Source organism: Dufourea novaeangliae, unplaced genomic scaffold (assembly GCF_001272555.1).
Source record: "Dufourea novaeangliae isolate 0120121106 unplaced genomic scaffold, ASM127255v1 scaffold101, whole genome shotgun sequence".
In the NCBI taxonomy this organism is placed as follows: domain Eukaryota; kingdom Metazoa; phylum Arthropoda; class Insecta; order Hymenoptera; family Halictidae; genus Dufourea; species Dufourea novaeangliae.
The window spans coordinates 3,886,927-3,905,561 of record NW_015373989.1 but is presented as its reverse complement, the minus strand read 5'-3'; the positions used below and the strand labels follow the sequence as shown (position 1 = coordinate 3,905,561).

Sequence of the window (18,635 nt, the reverse complement as noted above, 5' to 3'; positions counted from 1 at the left end):
CGGTCCGTTCTCCAGTCGGAGAAATTGTTCAAGTACAGCGAGCCAACGGCGTGCCAGCGGACGATATTTTTAGTCCTCCCTGCTTCCACCATCTGTCTTCGAGTTTGGGTTTCCTGGTCGTTTTAGACGGGCGACGTCGCCCGCTCGAGACGGCGCGGTACGTTCGGCGGCACGGTGCGGACGGATCGGTACATATTACTGTAGACACTTCACGCCTTTCGTGGTACACTCCATTATTCTTCCTTGACGTTCAGTTAAACTGTCGTCTCTTCGACTAGCCGATGAAGAATCGGAGAAATTCTTGGTAATCGGTCACTCACGAATCATTTCAGTCACTTTCTTGCCCTTTTTGGTACAACGGAGAACACTGTACCCATTTTTCGTATTATGGAGTCTCTTTTTTTTTTCATTCGAGGATCGTTTGTTTCCCGTTCGTGGACAGAAACTTCCAGGAATTTCTATTTAGATCGTCGAGAAAGCTTATGATCAATTAACGAACCAGGAAGTCCGGCCTCGATCGCGAGTTTCGCCTGGCGGGCACGACTCTTCTAGCGGAGCTTCTCGAGCACACGCACGTGGCTCCGGGCCGACTGACGAGATACACGCGCGAGGAAGTATCAACGGAGGCTGAGAGGAGTGGCTACCAAGCGAAGCGGAAGTGGAGGGTGTTTCTGAGGTGGTGGGGTTGCATGTCTCTGATAGGGGGTACTGTCGTTCGATCCCTCTCGTCTGCGGACAGAGGAACGTACGCCCGGGGGACGAGGATGCCTTTTGTCCGAAGATGGTCCTTTCGACAGGGTTTTACGTTTTATCTCTAATAAGGAGAACGTTTGTCCTGACTGTTTGTGTTCCGAGGGCCCGACGATGAAACCGCGAGTGGACTGGCTGTTCTGTTCTTGTCGCTTCGACCGATCCTCGTTGTGTTATCGTTTTAGGAGTGTCTCCGACCGGAGGGAATAATTTTCCTCGCGAATGGTCACGTTCGCACTGGCTGTGTATTTTACTGTCGTTCTCGATTCGAACGATATAGGCCGCGTGAGCGCGGCTCTTCTGAAATTACAATGAGACTTGAGCACGACAAAAGTGGAAGTAACGTGACGCCGTGTCTAGAAATAGCAAAGATGATTCGATGACGATGTCGACCATAATCTTAAGCAAATCTTTCCGTTCAGAAAAATACACCGCGTTATCGATAAGCGCGACTTGGTTTCTTAATTGAACCTTGATATCGCGACGGTTTTTTTTTATCGGAGGCGGAATACGCGGAAACGAACGAAGCAGGGGATTTAGCGTGAAACCGATCGGTGGTCTTCGTGCCGCACGCTAACGTTTCACTCGTGGTAATCGACGAAGGGTGCCAGCTCGTCCGGTATATCAATTTTGCGCAACAAGATGATCCTTAAAGCGGCCACATAACACAGGGACCATCCCATTCTTCCCGACAGCGGAGAAAGGAAGGACAGGGTCGTTTGGAAGATTCGGTTAATGACACACGGCCGGATTCCCGTACCAAGGAGTATCTCTCTGCGGTCCCGGCCACGCCCAACTTCTCCAAGAAGATTACACGAAATTACCAGGATTTTTTCGAAAACAAGAATGAACCGCGGAGCGCGGCTCTTAAAAGGCCCCCGTGATTTTATAGCGGAAACCATGTTTTCTCTCGTAAGCGGCATTGATCCTGGCTCCGTTGGTCCTGATCGCTTATTTCCAGGAATTTCGTTATTCATATTGAAATAAATCTGTCGACCAGGACCAAGGGCGAGTAAACTCTCTACCTCCTCTGGGAACACTGCCGTCGTCTTACTTCTATTGAAAAATCAAGAATTAAAAAGCATCTACTGAACGGATTAATTTCCCCGTGATTCTTAATGTTATACGTACACCCCTTGTATTAAGTCTGGACACGCACACCTTGTGGTTCTTATCGTTTCATTTAAACAGTGCCACTCGATGGGCAGGGGGGCGGGGGAAGAAGAATCTCATGGTTTTCGAATTAATTCCCACGCGTACAACCACGAGACGAGATGGACGCGCGTCCCGATCGTAGCTTCGTGTCCTTTTAAGTTAAAGGGACGGTGAATGCCGCAAGGAACCTAAGGGACATCGCGTATAAATCAACGTCCGGCCCCGCGAGAGCGATAGAGAGAGGCAGACAGCAAAGAGACGCGAGCCGCAGACGGGGCAAGCTGGGGCTCTCCCAGCTACTTATGCTAATGCCGGCAAATCAATTTATTTATATTTATTTATAGCATTCAAATGTTTCCTCGGGACCCGGCCTGCGCCTCGTTCCGGTCACGGACCACCCGCAAAAGCGAATCGATTCAGCTGTGGGCCACGGGTTCGGTGGGGCCCCAGCTTGTAAGACTGACGCAGAAATCGGTACAATGCTCGGTTGGCGCGTTGCTTTGCGCGTCTTTGAACCCGATTTCGGCCACCAATCCTCGAAGAGCTATTCTTTGGGAGTTTTTCAGCGAATACTGTTGTTATTTAGTTTCATTCTTAGGTAATGAAATAGTGTTTCGTTTAATCCGCTGATCATTTTCGTCATGGAACCTTGAAAAAGAAATTAACGTGAGTTTTATGGCCACTTTGTTGCGGGTATTAGAATTCCATTTTAGAAATGGCGACGATAAAGGAGTAAGTTGAAAATTTATGTGAATGCCAGAGCGGATGATTTAACGTAAGGATCAAGTAAAAGTAAAAAGGTAAACCCAAAGAGTCTTCAAATATTTAAATGGCTATTTTAAGCCTGTAAAAAGGTTTCAGATTTTTTTTGCTTTTTTTAAAATGTTTGTGTTGTCACTGTAAGAAATTAAGAAATATTGGAAGAATGAAAGGCAACGAAATTTTTCAGTTTTTGAAATGTATATGACTTGAAGAACATAAAAGGAACTTGGTAAGAAATGAAAGTTTGAAATTGAAAATTCATAGTAGTGTATGTGTAGTAGTAAATGTGTTATCTTATTTTTCCAATGTTGTGTCTATCTAACTAAGATAAGAATAATCGCAGTTATTTTTGATTCGACGAGTTGCAAGATTATCGGGACGACAAAATTGTCACGTGCTAGTGATGTCATTTAAGTCGATCGTGCATCGTTTGTATTTTAATAGACTATGTAGTATCGTCTTTTATTTCGTGACTTCAATTGCAACTATCGAATTGTGGGTGCATATTATTGAATATCTTGCAGATCGGGCGCGGTCTCAAATCGGGACCAAGTCACGTGATCCGATCGAGGCCGAATGGAACCGAAGATCTCAGTAACGTAGGAAGAATGGTACCGCTTCAGTGTGCCCCCCGTACATATTTAACTGTTTGTAAATGTAACCGTAATTTCATACAATTTCCTTAGCAAACAATTGACCAGCCAAAATTCATCCACTAATTTACACAAGCAAACGTTGAACATCTCTTAAGATGTAGTTTAAGACATACATTTACAGACAAATTTTTTTGATTTATTATTTTAAGTCGATTAATTATATAAATAACTTAAGATCAATTTAACATTTAATTAGTGGTAATTTAAAAAGAAGTAAATAAAAGTTTGTTTTTAAACTGATGTGAAAAATATATATATATATACACCATTGGGTCAGCCCTGATGCGGTCCTTTCAGTGGCGTGTGGCGTGGTCAGTCGTAGGCGTGGGCAGTTGGAGTAATTAACGTTGCGTCTTGACAGAAGTTATTTTCAGTTCTCATTAAGTGATCGTTCACTCCTGGTAAAATGGCCCAGGAAGTCAGTATTCGTGTATTAATCACAGGCTTGTTTCTTCTCTTTTGTGTGCATCAAGGTAACTATCACTTCACTGCATCGATCGTTTATGCTTTAGATCTTAACCTTTAAATAGCATTTTCGAAGCCTTATTTCTTTAGAATGGTTTTTGTATATATTGTTTCATTAATGAATTCATAAATGATAGCCAACAGAGTTCACTTTAACTTATTAAACTTCTGTTTTTAAATAAACAATGTCTCATTGTACAAACCTTAAAATTATGGAGTCTGAAACAGTAAACAATGATTACCACTGGGCTTATACATTGTTACAGGTTTATCTATTAAGTGCTGGGTATGCAGATCAGATTCAGATCCAAAATGTGCAGATCCTTTTGACAATACAACTGTACCAATTACTGATTGCAAACAAGAGCCTGATCTAGAGCATATACCAGGTGTGAGGCCAACTATGTGTCGTAAGATTCGTCAAAAAGGTATGTGAATATTGTGAATACGTTACTTTTTAGGTAGTTCAGGTAATATTCAACAGGCATACTTATCCTATGGATTTTATCATTCTTAGTCAATGGGGTATGGAGGTACTTTCGTAGTTGCGCATACATGGGTGAACCAGGCATTCAGGGGGATGAGAGATTTTGTCTCATGAGAACTGGGACATACAACATATTTATGGAATATTGTACTTGCAATAGCAAGGATGGCTGCAATGCAGCTGCTTATAATCATGGCAGTTTAATTGTTTCTATAATAGCTGCTATAGTTTCACTACGATATGTACTTGTCTACACTTAACAAAGTTAACCAAAGGTTACCATTAGAACTGACAAACTGAACAGCAAATATTTTGAACATATATTTTTACAGTATAGAGATCCGTCCGTACTTACTAAGGAGACTTTCTTTGATAATTTTATGATCTGATCTTCAGGGAAGTAGAATTTGCAAATTAGATTGATATTGCAGGATGTTGCTTGAAATCAATTTTATATCTCTCAACATTTTTTGTTACGAATACGCAGAAGTGACTCTTTGTGCCTTGCTAGGAAAAATTAGAGATAAATAAGAGAATATTTATAAAAGATTTTTTAATAATTGTACCTTGTACTATACTACTTTTTATCTTTTTTAACGGTATTATATTTCCATATACTATTACTTTTTATAGAAGTATATTTTTATTAATATAAAAACGTATCCTTGTACCAGACTTACTTTTCGATCTAAAATGGCTTAGTACAAAAGATCGATGCTACAACATCATTTGTAGTTGATTGATGTTATGGACAATCACTTTATAGATAAGACTGTCAATACCGTCCGTTATGAACTTGTGAAGTTAGGAAATAGTGTAAAATTATGGCGCTTTTTATATTTTTATATGTACTTTCTGTGAGTGTTGTTAGTTATAAAACAGCACGACAATAAAGTACCGTTGAGTACAGAAACGCACCATTCCATTATGTGTTCTGTTACATGTGTATGAGAGTGATAAATAAAGATCTATTAAAAACAACGTGTATAAGAGTTAATATTATCCTTAGATATAGGAATAGGTGTATTTGATATAAAATATATATTTATTATACAGTTACGTGTGTTAATAACATCGTTAATACGTATGTTTTTGGTGTAATCGTTTAGATCTTACAAATATTCCTTGAATGATAATCAGTTCTACAAAATACTTATACACGTACTTACATCGATATAAATAATTCTTTACAGATTTTCCATTGATTAATTTATCGTAAAATAATGCGTGATATAGTACTTTTAATACATACATACTTATACACAGATTTCGTAAAAATTTTGGTCAAGCAATGAGCAAAGTTTATCGTTGCTAGTGTAAAATACTACATCAAAGTTACATACAAAACACTTCTTGTTTTTGCAAGTCGCATTAAAGATTTAGAGTTATTCACCTACAGCTAGTACAAAAGTAAAAATCGTTTCATTATTAGTCTTAATTTCGTCTGGCACAAGTTTAGCATAGTTTCGTTTTTCCATTTCGAGATGTCGACAGTAAAAACAGTAGAATTAACATTTTTACATAACGATTCATAAATTTCGCGTATCTTACGTCGACAGGCAATTATTTTATTGGACGGTACTATTATTCACATTCTTGGCAGAAAATTCCGTCCTTCTCCAAGGAATCGAGGACGGTTACACAGTCTAGATAATAAATATATACAAACATATGTGCGTATTCTCATACGTTCAATATACTTTAAAAAGTGATTAGTAATTCCGTGTAACAAAATCTGAGCAAAATTCCGCGACAGACAGTCATTCGCGCGGATCTTGTAAGAATTCTTTGGAATGGTACCATCGATCGTTTAATGGTACGTTCAAATATTTATAATACCCGCGCAGACCCAAGGTTGGTCTGCACGTGAAGAGAAATCGAATGAAAAATCGATGTTCATCGAATCAATGTTCTCATTCGAATGATTGCCATTTCGTTATCTGTTGCCCCGGTTTCGCCAGAGCTTGTTTCCATTGTTCGCCATAGGGTCCTCCTACGTCCGGTCCGATCACAAAATGACCGACGGTCGTTTTCTTTCCTGAAATCATGAGACGTTTATAAAATTGCCAGGCCCAATAATGATTCACAACGTATAAGCAATTCCTTTGTCTCTTACCCATCTTATTTTTCGAAACGAATTTAATTACGAAACTGACATCTTTTAACGCTCCCTGATAAGGATTGTCAGCGGCCACTCTCGCCATATCCGGCGCAAATTTCATCGATACGCACGGCGCGAAACGATCGCTCTTCCAGAAATGAGTGACTCTGCCGTTGTCCACCACCGACATCTTCAAATACATTTGCCCTTTGAGGGTCTCGTGCTCGTGCATCGTCTGCAAAGAGCATCTCAGACGATGCAGAGATAGAATTAGCTTCTCACTACCTTCCTCCCTCTTGTCGGTCTTTTCTTGGCACAGGGACAGTTCGAGCTGACCCTTCTTGTTTTCCCTCTGTAAACGAGTAACATGAAAATGATTAAAAACAATACATTCTCTTACAATGTAATTATATTGTCTTTGTCTCCTCAATAAGGTTATGGAATGTCCCTCCACCTCTATGTATTCCGAAGAACTCCTACTTGAATGAATTTTTCCTGTATATCTAATTGCTTCCTGGTAACAGTTCTAATAATATTTTCAGACGAACATTTATTCGAACTGTTTTGTCCCCCGAATGATTTTGATACATGTATCTCTAGAATTGAATTGAAAATGAGTTTGATTGCATTGAAGAGGTGGAAGGGATTAGTTGGAATCTTTTTGAAGAATGGTTTTGAACTTCCTGAATAGAGGAACGTCTGGTTACGAATATTTACCCTCTCTTCCGCTCCAGAAATGCCACTCGCGATAGGCCGCAATGGCCGCCACATGTCGCCTGTGGACACGTCGCTGGGGTGCTTTGGTTTCGGTGGTTTCGAGGTGAAGTTCTTCGGGTCTAGGGAAATCGTGGTGGCGCCAACGGTGCGTCTTTTCTCGTACATTTTTCTCTCGCTTACCGTGGTTTCGGCGACTTTGTCGGATCCTTTGCCGAAAAATTGGCTGAACAGTTTGTTCTTCGTTGATTCTTGGTTCTCCGACGAAGCACCCTGGCCATCCTTTTTCTTGCCCGCTTTCTTCGGCGATTCTGTCTTCTCCTTGTCGGCTTCTTTCTTCTCGGTAGCTATCAGAGGTTTATCCTCGAGAATGGCGTACAGAGTGGCCACGATGAATCTGGATCCGTTGATCTCCTCCTCTACGACTTTCGACTTGCCGAATTTCACCTTTGTCTCTTTGCGCAGAGGGAATGTGAATTCCTCGTTCCATTGCGGCCAGGACTCGTTCTTCGACGTGGTCTCGAACTTCTCCTTTCCCGGTATCAGCTTCACCTGTAATAGAACCGGGTTACTTTCTTTCCTGGTAATGAATTCCTGAATGAACAGTTAATTGTAAAGTAAGGAATCTTTCGTTGTTTGTTTTACAATTTCTTGTCTAAATGGAATCCCTCTTGTTAATACATTTTGGGCGTGTCCACGAGATATTTCCTTATTTAGAGTCTGACCATCACGAATGAGTCATGATCCACTCCTTTGCGTTCTTTCCAATTCACAGGGTGTCCGAATGCAAACATGCGCTTCTTTCGTAATTTACTATTCAAGATCATTCAAGCGAGAGTTCTTTGTTTCTTACTGCTACGCACAGCGTACATCATTAAATCACTATGCAATCTTTTTACATCATTTCGAATTGACGTCTTTAGAATTAATTTGTCAAATGTCGACAGCGAATTAAGTCAGAGGTGCGTCAACGTTAAACATTATTCATTTACGTCCAATTTCTCTTCGGCAATCCTAAAACCATAAGGATAATTCCGACACTGGTAGATCAATCTAATTTTAATCGCCGTAATTAGTTCTACGAGTCTCCCGTCAGATAATCGTGTTCATCGCGCGCGGTTCCCACACGCGGGCGCGTCCATCGTCCGCAAAGATTCGTCGGTCAGACACAGAGGCTAAAGTGGTGCCTTCGCGCGTTCATTCCGTACCGTGTTACGCAATACAAGATAACAACGTGAAATATTACATAGACCTAGACTCCCCGTATTATCTACCTTGACGACGTAGCTGTTGACTCTAGTGAAGCCGAAATTCTGCGGCAAGTGACGAGCCCCGAGTACCGTCACATTCAACGTCTTCTCGTCGTTCGAATGAACGATCCTAATGCCCACTTCCGGTTCCAAATTCACGGTACGATCCAACGGCGTGGACACCGTTTTCAAGCCCGTGTCGATGAAACTCTTGATCTTCGCTAACGCCATTCTCGCGACTGACTCGTTTTTCGGATTACTTCTCGACAGCGACTGCGTGCTTCACTTATCGTTCACGAACGATCTTTCAGATAGTGACGGATATATCATATTATACAGGCTGCACGGTGGTGCTCACTGTGAACAAAGAAAAACAAAGTAGTTTCCAGGGCATTTGTCGACATTGCGGGAAGTTATGAAAGGAGTATCACGATGTTTGAGTAGTCCAAAGTTTCTTTCTAGTATATCAAATTCGTCGAAAACTATTACTGCAGCATTTAGAATTATCGTCTTAATAGTTCTTACCGGAAAAGGAATAGGATAAATGAATCTATCGGCAATGTGACCTCAGAGATACTAAAATTCTAGTATATCAACTCGAAAAGGTATTGAAGCTAAACGATTTTAAACTACTAAGATTATGAAGCTTCGCTTTTATCTATATTTTACGATCACGATAAACTATTCGCGTCGTCGCGAACTAGGCTGAACTATTAATAAATCGCAAATGCAGTCCACGGGATTTCAGTTGTCCGCGTATTTTCGGCGCGAAACCTGCACCAGAGACATATTTCGAGCGTCTCCGAATCGCGTTACGCCGGTTATCACCGCGTGCGCGGTTAATCGATAAACAGTCGACCGTGTACATTCAGCTCGGTGTTTATAAGAATAAAGCCACAGTAACAAATTCTCGTTCACGAATCACGCAATGGGAAGCGATAATAGACGTAAGAGTTGGGAAAACGGTGCTCGACATGGACGGTTAACGGTAAATATCAATGGGGATCGTAATACTGCGAAGCCATCGCCGGTATATACCGGAGCGCATTAACCCAGGTATACCATTTCGTCTCTAACGGGCAGGTGATTACGGGGCCCCCGTTTGTCGGCATTGAACCGTTCCCCCCGACAAACACAGAGACGAATCCCGAACGTTCGAGGAAGTTTCTCATCGGAACTTTCTCTTGACCGCGACAGGAATGTCCGGTCGCGAGGCGTTGTCACCTGTTCCGATCGATCCTCTACCTTCGGCGTAGAAACAGCCGCTTGGAAACAAGACCAAAGTACACGTACCATAATAACGGCGGCGTTTTCGGGCCGGCTGCGCGGTAGATCAGAGGGGGAAACGGCTCTTCCTGCGCGCGGAGACGGGACGACGACGTCGACTGGCAACGACGGCCGGTTTTGCTTCGGAGCAACACGCCTATAGATGCTGGGGCGCGTCTAAATGGTTCACTTCGTGTATCCAAGAGACAGCGTCAGACCACCGTATCCATGGCCACCAGGCCGCGATTCGTAAACACGTAGTAGGAATTATTGGTTTGTTTTCCTTGTTCACGGTCTGCGAACAACTTCGACATGCGTCTCCCAGACGATCGCGTCAGATCTGTTGAGCATCGTGGACGACGATTTGCTTGACGAAAGAGAGACGTCGCCGTGTTCTCGCCGTACGCGCGGGAAACGATAAAATTTTCTCGGAAACCTGGACACGCGCGTGCTACGAATCCAACCGCGATCTGACGCGCGCACGATCGTCACCTCGAGCTTCGAACGACGCGCTGCCGTGGTATGCGACCCGCGCTCCAGCGTGGGTTCCCTTTATAAGAGCTCGACTCAACTGCATGCCAGGAGCGGATGCAACTTGGGGGCGCTGATCCGCGGGGCTCCCAGAAATGGAGTGAGTTTCGTTACTTTGAAGTTTCGTGGGAAATTCGGATCAAGAATTGCTTGATTGGATTTTGGAGAGGATATGTGAATAAGTAGGTGAGGAAATTTTTAATTGTCTCTAGTGATTGTGTGATTAAGTGTTTATAGTTGTGAGTGTAAGAAAATGTTTATTTGTATATTGTTTGAAATAGTTCGAGGTATATTGAAATAGTCTGTAGTTAGAATATATATAACTGGACGTGTTTTTGGAGCTTCATTTCGTACTGTATAATTTGGAGTACAGTTGTGTGTTCGTAAAAATGATTTATGCTGTAAATATAGCTACCTTTGGAATGTTCTCACTACTTTCTTGTTAAAGTGTTTACCAAGAAAACATGTACGTGTATTATCAATATTGTAATAAATGAAATAGGTAAATAAATAGTTTAATACAAGTTGTGACTTTGAGAGAATGAAAATCAGAATACGATAATCGTTATGACTTATTCAGTGGTCTAAAGATTGAAATTGTAATAAAATCTATAATTTATGAAATATATTATGGAACAGAAAAAAAAGGATCCACGCAGGTAATTACGCCACTGTCGCAAAAACTGGCCGTTCTAACCCGAAGTAGGGGCACCACTCGTACACTTCATCGTATAATCTTTATGGGCTCTGCTTGGATCCTGACGCCTGTTGCGCACGCAAGGTCGCGCATTCATGTGCCCATGGTTGTATACGATCATGTGCCTGTACGTACACACAATCTGCCAGCGAGTAAATACGCCGTAGTGAATGAGAGTGTTGGTCGCAGTAACGTCGCTACCGGAAAGTCGCCCTGTTCCTGTAGAACCACGAATTTATCCAAAACACGACGACAGATTTCACCTGAAAATTATGTAAAGCAGATGCTAAAGAAACATCAACAAAATAAAGAGTATATTATGTAACATCTAAGGCACACCGATATTTATTTATAATTTTCGTCGCTAATGGAATCACTGTAACAGAGAATAAAAGACTTTGCGGTCGAGATTGACGTCTTCTGATGCGCAGCAGATCTAATTGTAATGATTAACAATATCGAATAAGCAACAGAATGGAATGCAGCGCAGTGCATTGTCTTGCATAAAAAACGAATCAACGGAGCAGACATTTGCATAGACATGTCAGATTATTCGCAATGGGTAGATGCATCTTTCAGTTTGATCGGCGCAGTTTTCCTATTGATTTTCTCGAAATGGTATAAATCTGTGTTAGGCGTTACGTGACTTTGAGGAGAAAGAATCGGAGCGTTACACGTGGGCGCCAATCTATTACGACTTTTCGATTCCTTCTGTTTATATGATAGGATACAGTTGATTGTGATTGTAACAGATAATAATTGTTTACATTTTTATTTTTGTTTTCAATATTTTGTGATTGTTCGATTGAATGCTGATTTATTTAGATTATCTACAGCTCCACTCTTCTATTTTCCAATACGCACTTAGAATGTTGTTCCACGCATAACAAACTACAGTGATTGCACGTGATGATATGCAAGGATAGGTTTGATAGACAGTTTGACCTTCGTTGTTGAGCAACTTACTTTTGTTGTTATGCTTTAGAACTATCGAGGAAGTTCAACTATTCCTTGTTGCTTCTAAAATGTAGTACAATAACGCGCATATATCCATACGTTTTCTTTTTATATTCTGATAAGGCCTGCACAAAAGACAGGTTTCGTTTTGTATTTCCTGTTTAAAGTATTAAATATAACTACCCACAATACTACAAAAAAACCAAAAATAAATACATTAGTGCTTTTGTTGAAATTTTAAATTAATAGCAATTATGGATAGACTATTGTATGTAAATTATTATTTGAATTATTGTTTAATTAATATTATAAAAATCAATAAAATTGTGGTACCGCAGGTCTCGTCATTGTCCTCGAAGGATCTTCCACCGGTGGAGAATGTTTGCCTGGATGATCGGTAGATGGCGAAACGTGCATTTAAAACCCCCTTCCAACCCCAATAACGAGCCACCCTTCAGCGAACAGCTGTTCTGCACCGACATGGCGCACGCGACTCCGTCGTATCAAAAACGCTTTCGACCTTCTCGAGTTTACCGGTTCCGAGGAATGTTTACGCGGCCCGTGTCAACGCGTTTCGTCGCGAATTTCCGATGGTAGAACGGTCCTCGCGTATAATGTGTGCGGGAGAAATGTGCTCGTGTGTTGTGTCCAAGTGAGAACTTCCGAAGCTTTTTTTTTCATCCCCGCAGGCCTCACCGGTATTGCTGTCACATCGTAACAGGTAAGTGATATACTATTTTCTATTGTTTTTATTTATCTACGACCTTAATTGTCTATACACCAGTCGATTGTTTATGAATTTTGTCACACATCTCCGTGAATGAAATGTCCAACAAAATGGTATATGAAAAATGACATCCCGCATTGTACACTTTGATCAAAATGTAAGCAGAATTAGGTTTCCAACTGGCTTGTAATGAATTGTGTGATGTGTGCAAGTTTTACTATTGAAATTTAAAAGAAACATGAATTCCTGCAGTTGTTGACAGCGTCGTACGTAGTCATGTTTGACTTTATTGTCCCATGTTTTGTTTACGGACGTCCATAAATTTTGTGTGGAGAGAAATATTGTCGGTTCGTGGATAGCCCCTGCATCGTGACAGTCGTAAAGATCGATAGGTGTGTACCATGGACAACAAACTAGGTCTTTCGGTATATGTTTTGGTTCAAGAAAATAATTTTTTCGAAGGCATATGTACGAGAAAAGTAGCACTACCCTTAACGCTTTGGCCAATCTTGTATCACATATTCTTCAATTCTGACGTCAGGTGGCAGCACGTGGTTATAAGTTCGAATTAGTAGACCGTCGTTACCGCTAATTTTTCTTAATAACAATATTCATTACTGCACACGTTTTTCTATACCTGTTTTTTCGATTTTTCTAAAAATTACTAGTGGGTAATTTTTGTAATCGTAGGTTTCTCTCTTTATATTTCCTAACAGCGTAGTATGAGAAAGGATTGGATAAGAGGAAAACGTTTCTAAAAAACAAGTGCAGAATCGCGATCCGTGGTAATAATTTAAATCGTATTATGTCTGCTTTCTGTAGAATTTTTCATACACCGTCATCGAGAGCGAAGAAAAAAGTTTCTTTATATAACCCCTATTTCTTACTTCCTCAGGTACACACCACCTTATCCATACACTTTTCAGCCAGCATCGACCTTACTTATTTTCCTATCTATTTATTGTCTTGTCTAATAATCCGAAAAACTTTAATCACAATCGCATCTCTCCAGCAATCGGCGCCTGTCTTCCTCGTTTCACCCTTTGTAATTTAATGAACGTAATGCCCCTGTTTTCCTCCCTCCTCGCGTTCTCCGTAACCCTCCGAGTGCTTCGACGATGAATTTCTCGCGTTCGCCTTATTATGGTCTCCTTTGTGTAGCGCAATTTAAAAGTTCAACCCCTAACCCTCCTTCCTAGCCCACTTCTTCAGAGCGATGCTCCGCGTATTATGCCTCGATTCTCCAGCCTTGGGGAATCCCTGAAACTATCGGGGAAGTTTAAACGGTCGTTTTTCATCGGTCGGTGGGCGTGGCTGGCGCATGATTTAATTAGCCGTTAACCTTTCGCGGAGTTTCAACAACAGTAACGATACCCGCTGAAATTAAAATTGGCGGATACAAACTAAAAACTAGAAACGTAACTCACCTCACTTTTTACTCTGCATTAACCATTAACAAGTTGTGTAGGCTCGTCAGAATTAGAAATATATACGCTTTTTATTTCTCAAACGTGTCGGTATCGGTTCAAATTATAACTCATGCGAATGTGTCATAAGAAAATAAGTCTCGACGCATTTCAAATCCAGTAGTTTCAGCTAATACTAACAGAGGGGTTAGAAGATTTCAGATCCAGTCGTTCGTAGAATAAAACTCGTTCAAATAACGATATTACGGGTAACAATAGGGGGTCTAGTTGGAGCCGCATAACTCGAACATCCAGAGAAGTTGGAAAATTACACTGGAAAGTGTTTCAGCCGGGTGGTTCGCTTCAGGTCATTTTCCGCATTTATCGCGTGGCGCAGCCCGTCGGTTGTTACGGACCGTTCAGCTCCTCCTTTGATCGCAGGGTGGCCCTTCAAGTGCATTAAGCGCCGGTGAAAAATGATTTCGTTACACGAGACATGTTATTCAGCTGCGCGGACGGTAACGTTATTAGTTACACGCGGGAGTAGAAAGTTCGATAGGAAGGGGGTTGTATCGAGTAAGCGGGGTGAGAATACGAGGCTCCGATGAAACTTCGAAATACTCGCGGGGGCGTGTATTTAATTCGCGTGAAATTAAAAACGCCCGCCGTTTCGATCCCCTCGACAGAATGCTCTCGTTTAATTAACCGGCCTGTGGCAATTGGCCGGTCCAGCGAAATTTTTCCACCGCGAGAGGAACCGTTCGCCGATCGTGATATCCTATACGACGACGACGACGGAGATGCTCCATGAAAAATACGGACTCTGCTACTAGTTTGCCATTCTCTGTATTTATTAGTCGCGCGTACTCACAGGATATTTAGTTCCTCTTTGAATCCAGCAGCTCTTTAAGTGCATCATTACCTATTCCCTTTTGTGTCGACCGGGATTCACGTGGCAGCATCCGCGCGCAACTCTTCCCCACTCTCTCCACTGTGCACCCATCGTCTGAACAAAATGAATTGCAAACTACCTCGTGTTCCGCCTGTGACTTTCGCAGATTGTTTTCTTCTTGTCCCTTTTATTCTTGCTCCGTGCCTCGTCTCTGAAGAATTGGACGAAGAATCTAAATGCAACGCAGTATCTTTCGTAAAACTGGTTATAATTTGTTCAGTGTACGCACACTCTTTTTTGCTGAGAAATTTTCTAGTTATTGGAGTTATAGATTCTTTCGCCATGGTCAGCGTTTATCTTTAACACTTTAACTGTTACGCAAATATGGGTAACACGTACCTACATTGCACAGAGGCTGGATTATTTAAATAACGTTACAAAATTTTTCAGTAAAATTAATATCGCAGTACAACTTCAAACAAGACCAACATCGTCTGTTGACTAAACGCAAATATTTTCGAGGATTTATGATTCAAAAACGAAATAACTTGTGTCTGGCTACGTACAACCTTTTTTACTGTGGCAGTCAACGTGTTAAGGAAACTGAAAACTTGTGGTATGTCAGTGACGATTATGGGACCTATGTTAACAGGAAAAAATTATAACCGAAATTCTCAGTTTACATCGTATCACCGATCTAGTAGATGATAATAATTTTAAATTACATAAACTAGGCAACAGACTTTTTTTTCATTAATATTCTCATTAATATCATCGACTATTTCTGTTCTTTTATGCACCGCAGAGATGAGAGTTTGATTATAACTCGTGGTATTTGCATCCCCTTTCCCGTTCGCTTTTAAATGTCGCCGCGCGACTGTCAATATCGCCGGTGCCTAAGTTTCCGTCGTTCCGCCGACACTTTGGCCCAGTTTCCGCGTCGAATGGGAACGAGACCGCGCGCCGTACGCCTCTGAATGTCGCTAATGAATATATGAATGGATAAATATATCGCCCGGAACGCCGGAATTCCGGGTGTTTACTTAGCCGGCACGAAAGTTTAAATGGGAGCTGGCGGATGATGGTTCGAGCGTGAGCAGAATACTGACTAAACAGGGTCCCGGTGTTTTTAGGAAAAACAGGCTTTCGCGGAGGGAAGGTAGATTTTCTGGGAAAATCGGAACTCTACGTTTTCGGATCAGCCAGCGTGAATGTATACAAAGAATGTACTTGTCGTTCGTTTCACGTTTGCACAGATCTGGAATTGTTTTTTAGAATCTGTAATGGTAAACTTTGAAGCGTTAATAAATTTCGAGAAATATCGTCGGATAGTTTGTCGATTTAATAGAACGTTCGCTTCTTTTAGATTTTTATTGGAATGTCAGGGCTGCCAGATTCGGCCGGCGTTCATAACGTTGATAGATGACAATTATCGCAAATAAACAATCGGTAGTAATGAAGGCGGGGAGCACCCGGTTGAAACGTGGCTCATCAATCGTCGCCAGCAGTGCTCAGACAGAAATTTCATTTATCGAGAAAGTTTAAATCAAACCGCCATTACTCACCTGTGCCGCAACTGTGACCGGCCGTTTCGATTCCACCAAAAGCCAATTGGAACTCGTTTCGTCACCGGCGTCGTTGAATCGCACTCTTTCATGTCCCTTCTCCCTCCTCGTCCACCGGCTAAACGTTATTCGAAATTTTCGAACAGTGAAAATTCATTCTGTTCTGCTCGCCTGTCCGACCTTCCCGCGTCGTCACTTGTCCAGTGTTCGTTTTAAAATCGTTTAAAGCAAGGAATGCGATAAGGGCGTGGTGTATTTATCGTGATCGAAAACGTTGGGTCCAGTTTGTCGTTCGGAAGCCTCGTAAGTTCGGAACAAAATTGATTAGCGGGAATTATTCGTCTCAAAGAGAACGCTGATTGAGTCGACGGTACCATCTAGTTTCTGCCAGCGGGTCTGATTAAATTTCACAGTTGGAAATCCCCCCTCCCGCCACGGTGATTTCTCTCGATTTAAATAAATAATCGCAGACATTGCTCTCCGGATTATCGACTTGCCGGAACTACAAAGTTCAAACGTCAGAATGGTCTTTCGCCTAGGTGGGATTGGAATGTTTAATTAAGTTTGAATGCTCTAGCGTTAGTGCTCGATGATCTTGTAATTAGAGATTCCAGGCAATTTCTTTTTATATTTGTTTGAATAACGTTATATTTTAAGATACACAGAAATTTCATCACTGTCTTGTAAAATTATTTCATTTTGATCCACGTAAAGTTAAAAAATGGTCTTCTGGGTCAAACTGTCCTTGAATTTCGTTCTGGAACAAACAAGACAAGTTCTTGTAATTTTAATTACAGTTTGCCAATCTTCAGTGATCGGTTAATGCTCGTCAACCTTAGGGGAGATTCTCGTCGGGCAGATGCGACTGGGTGCTCTTCCCAGCTTTGAAAGTAACATTTACAAAATCCTCCGCCACAGGTGAGCCTGTCCCGTTTCCTGCTCTATCGTCGATGATTTATTCAATCGAGCGCTTGTCGATATTTATCGTTCGGCCGGCTCTCCCAGGACACCAGACACTCGATGAGATAAATCATATTATCGTGGACAAGTAGTGGCCAGTACGTGACAATCTGCACCAATGCCAAAACCGGCCGGCCGGTATGAACATGGAAATCATATTAGACTAAAACCACATTGCTTAATGGACGCCATCTGCCTTAATCCCATTATCCACTGCAATTCATCACCGGGAGGCCCTTTTCCCATCGATGCGATACTGTTTGTTGTAACAGCTCTTCCTCCTTGTTACCTATTAGTCCGGCCCTTGCGGTGGAACCACGCGTGGTGGTGTTTCTCGTCGAAAAACTGGAGGTATTAATTTTCCGCATCGCGTTTAAATCATTCGTGATTGCTCAGTGGAAAACGGGATTTTCCGTGAATGTCGATCCTTCATAATCCGGGGTGTGATTGATAAATTTGTGTTCTTTCTATTGAACCAACATGTTTGTTTCTCGTAAATTCATCACTCGTATTGACTCCTGTATCTTTTTGACAATAAAAGTAGCACATGTAAATTGGATATCAATAAATAGGAAAGTAATAAATAGGATATCATAGAAATACGTACATAAAAATGTGAAATATGTAGCATTAAATTATTGTTTCGTGATTCAAGCATCAATTTATTTTCTTGTTAGAGAATATGAATCTAAGTGGAGTATTGTTCGGTAGTTTCAACCTGGTAATCTTCTACCGGATACTATAACACGTCGATATTAACCGTAGAAGAAGTCGAATGCATTTGCACGATGTCATCAGAGACCCCCCGCGGCATCTATGAACTTCGTCGAGGAATCGTATCGGGGCTTAAAGCTGGATCAGTGTCGTGCACTGGGTTCTCTCTAGCTCGGGGCAATCTGTCCGGCCCGTAGCGATTTTCTACTTTCGTTCCCTCTGCTCTCCGCCTCGAAATTGCTTCCGTGCGGAATCGGAGGCGAACCCTAGATTGCAAATATATACGCGAAACGTCGTCTGGCATCGTCGAACATTTCACTTACTGTACTAGAAAACGTTTCGTGGTTCGAAAATATAATTTCTCAAGTATTAGAAATTGTTCCATCTCCAAACATTTCGTGTTCTTATTGTTCATTGAACCTACCTATATTGAAACATTTTCCAACCATCTTCCATTAACATTTTACTTAACAGAATAGTATTTTAAATGGAACGGGTCAACAGATCAATCCAAAGTCCCAACGCGCAAAATTGCCTACATAAGAGAACGTTTACTCCCACGAAACGCGCTTGCAATTGT

The 18,635-nt window shown here is 41.6% G+C and overlaps 2 protein-coding genes across 2 annotated transcripts; one reads left to right on the top strand and one right to left on the bottom strand.

Annotated features, from left to right (window-relative positions):
- Positions 1–3,722: 3,722 nt before the first annotated feature.
- On the top strand, positions 3,723–4,706 carry LOC107187746. The gene is made up of 3 exons (XM_015575911.1): positions 3,723–3,796; positions 4,055–4,216; positions 4,306–4,706. Exons 1-3 carry the CDS (start codon positions 3,730–3,732, stop codon positions 4,533–4,535), a joined length of 459 nt encoding a protein of 152 aa, XP_015431397.1. The 5' UTR covers positions 3,723–3,729; the 3' UTR covers positions 4,536–4,706.
- A 1,435-nt stretch (positions 4,707–6,141) lies between these two features.
- Positions 6,142–10,023, bottom strand: LOC107187726. The gene is made up of 5 exons (XM_015575884.1): positions 9,634–10,023; positions 8,365–8,697; positions 7,094–7,642; positions 6,392–6,728; positions 6,142–6,313 (listed from the first exon to the last, which is right to left on the bottom strand). Exons 2-5 carry the CDS (start codon positions 8,569–8,571, stop codon positions 6,189–6,191), a joined length of 1,218 nt encoding a protein of 405 aa, XP_015431370.1. The 5' UTR covers positions 8,572–8,697; positions 9,634–10,023; the 3' UTR covers positions 6,142–6,188.
- Between the last annotated feature and the right edge of the window lie 8,612 nt (positions 10,024–18,635).